The following is a 2,276-nucleotide window of genomic DNA, read 5'->3' as shown; positions in this document are numbered from 1 at the left end:
TTTCCTCCAGGCTTTGGCCTGGAGCATCGCACCTCCAAAATCTTTCTACCTCCTCAACAGCCTTCCAAAGCTGGCTTGTCCTGAATTACATCCACCCGAATAATCTTTCGGAGTCTCTCAAATTCGGATCCTGCTAGAGAAAACATTATCCCTAACGAGTTATCATCCACTGCTCACCGTTCTTTGAGGGGAATGTGGAAGGGAAGCCAAATCTACCGCGGTGAAATTTCATTTTTAGAACAACGTGGTGGTGGATACTTGCTCAGTTAGCTTCAACAGCATTCGGTTTACGAGCTCTCCACAATGACATATTGTCGCGTTCAGATCCGTGCTGTGGAATGCACAAAAGTTTGACGCGAGATGGACCTTCCCTGGGCTCACCCATTTCTCCACTCCAAAATCTATACTAGTGACAAGCAAGACTGGAATACGAAAAAGAAGTTTGCGACTTGGGTTTTCAGAGGCTCGGAGGAATAAAGATATTTGAAAATATTTCTATGCCCAAGTTTTGAAGTTGGCTTGGAGTAAATTATTGCACGGATTGAGTAAGAATATTAACAGCTGTGAACTACTTATTCCTCTTTCATTTAAAGAGCTATGTTTGTCTCCAAAACAAAAGAGTTTGCGTTCGGTTGTGTTTGATCTTGTTGTTTTCAAAACGATGGACAAAAAAAAAAAAATCTGCATAGACCAGCTCATCGTCTGGTGCAAGCAGGGGGAAGCTTTGTTCTGCTCAGCCCTTTAGGTCCATGTAGGCTTTTGGTAGTTGAGGAATTTTTCCTCTACTAATGAGTCTGTTTCTTTCCCAAAATGAAAGTTGGGAATTGTTGTTATTGACCCCTAACTATCGGGTCATTCTGCCAATATGAGGAAATTCAACTGAAAGATCCAGAATAATAATAAGTCTAGAGAAAAAAAGGGAATTAAAGAAATTGAAGGACAATACGGATCTCATGACTTGTAAGATTTATTGTTTCCCACACCCAGATGAGTCTGAAACAGAAGTGCACGGCATAGAAAGATTCCCAACAGTAATTATACACAGAAAATTAGAAGGGACGTTTCCTGAATAATTAGAAAGAATGACATCTTGAATGATAATTAGGGGAACACTTCATCCAGATCAGCAGTGATGCACATGGCAGAGACCCAGGGATTTCAGTAAGGATGAGATGAGCCACGGCCACAGCGTCCAAGGGAGGAGCGAGCCGGTGGGTCCTGGCGTCGGGGCCGGATCCTGCTGCTAGTACTTGGGGCACGTCGGCGGCAGCTTGCAGATGTTCTTGGTGTACTGGGGGCAGTAGGGCTGCACGGGGGGGCAATAGCGCTGCACGGGGGGGCAATAGGCCTGAACGGGGGGGCAGCAGGGCGTCACGTAGCTGTACGTCTGCACGGGCTGCCTCAGGATGGTGTAATGGCAGGAGGGCTCCGAGTCGTGGCAGGAGGACCGGGATCTGTGGCAGGAGGTTTCGTGGCTGTGGCAGGGCCTGCGGGAGCACATCTTTCCGGAGTATGGGCAAAGCTGTAAGGAAGAGAGAGATACCGTCATGCTGCTCCACTCTAACCTGCTGCGTATTCCTTGGCTCTTTTTCTGTAGTGGTTTGGGAAATTCGGGTTTCCCTCTGTTTTGTAACGTATGGGATATCTCACCCCTTGTCTTTTGGGGGATACTCTATGATTGTCCAGCTCTGATGGGAATTTCCCTACCAAGACGCTACTGTTGCCTTTTAAAGTTAAAAATTACTTCTAAAACCGCGCACTACTCGTCTGAGATACCTGGCTCCGTCACCAGCTACTTTGGGAATTAATTCCTTGCTGTGTCCCAAAGACTCTGTGTCTTTGCAGATCTGGCCCTCCGATCACTCCTGTTTTTTCCTCCCATCCCATTTGCCGTGAACAAACCATGAGCGCCCTTTGTGTAGCGGATATGTTAAAGCACCCAGCCACCAAACCCAAGAGATTTCTAATACAAAGGCAAGGTCTAAACACAGAAGTGGTCAGCTAGAATTCCCCTGTGTGTTCCTGCTTCTCGGCAGTAGATAAATCGGTATAATCCAACTTACCCTTTGTCGGAGCAAGCAAGATGAAGAGCACGGAGAGCTGATGCTGACTGAAGGAGGAACGGGGAACGGCGAACTTTTATATCTTCCAAAGGGCTGTCCGAGAAATTCTGCACCTCTTGGCAATGCTAACAATTAAGTAGTCACGTTCATATTTATCTTCTGCGTGTAGTTTCTAGCATTTCCGATTTGACAGAGTCAGGAAAAACAATTATG

At 46.4% G+C, this 2,276-nt stretch overlaps 1 protein-coding gene across 1 annotated transcript; it reads right to left on the bottom strand.

Annotated features, from left to right (window-relative positions):
- Positions 1-1,243: 1,243 nt before the first annotated feature.
- LOC113488610 (putative small proline-rich protein 5) lies at positions 1,244-1,501 on the bottom strand. Its single transcript, XM_026863891.1, has one exon. The coding sequence runs from the start codon at positions 1,499-1,501 to the stop codon at positions 1,244-1,246; it is 258 nt and encodes an 85-aa protein (XP_026719692.1).
- Positions 1,502-2,276: the final 775 nt, after the last annotated feature.

This window comes from Athene cunicularia (genome assembly GCF_003259725.1).
Source record: "Athene cunicularia isolate RWA chromosome 25 unlocalized genomic scaffold, athCun1 chr25_part1, whole genome shotgun sequence".
NCBI lineage: Eukaryota > Metazoa > Chordata > Aves > Strigiformes > Strigidae > Athene > Athene cunicularia.
This window is presented reverse-complemented; position numbering and strand designations above follow the sequence as displayed.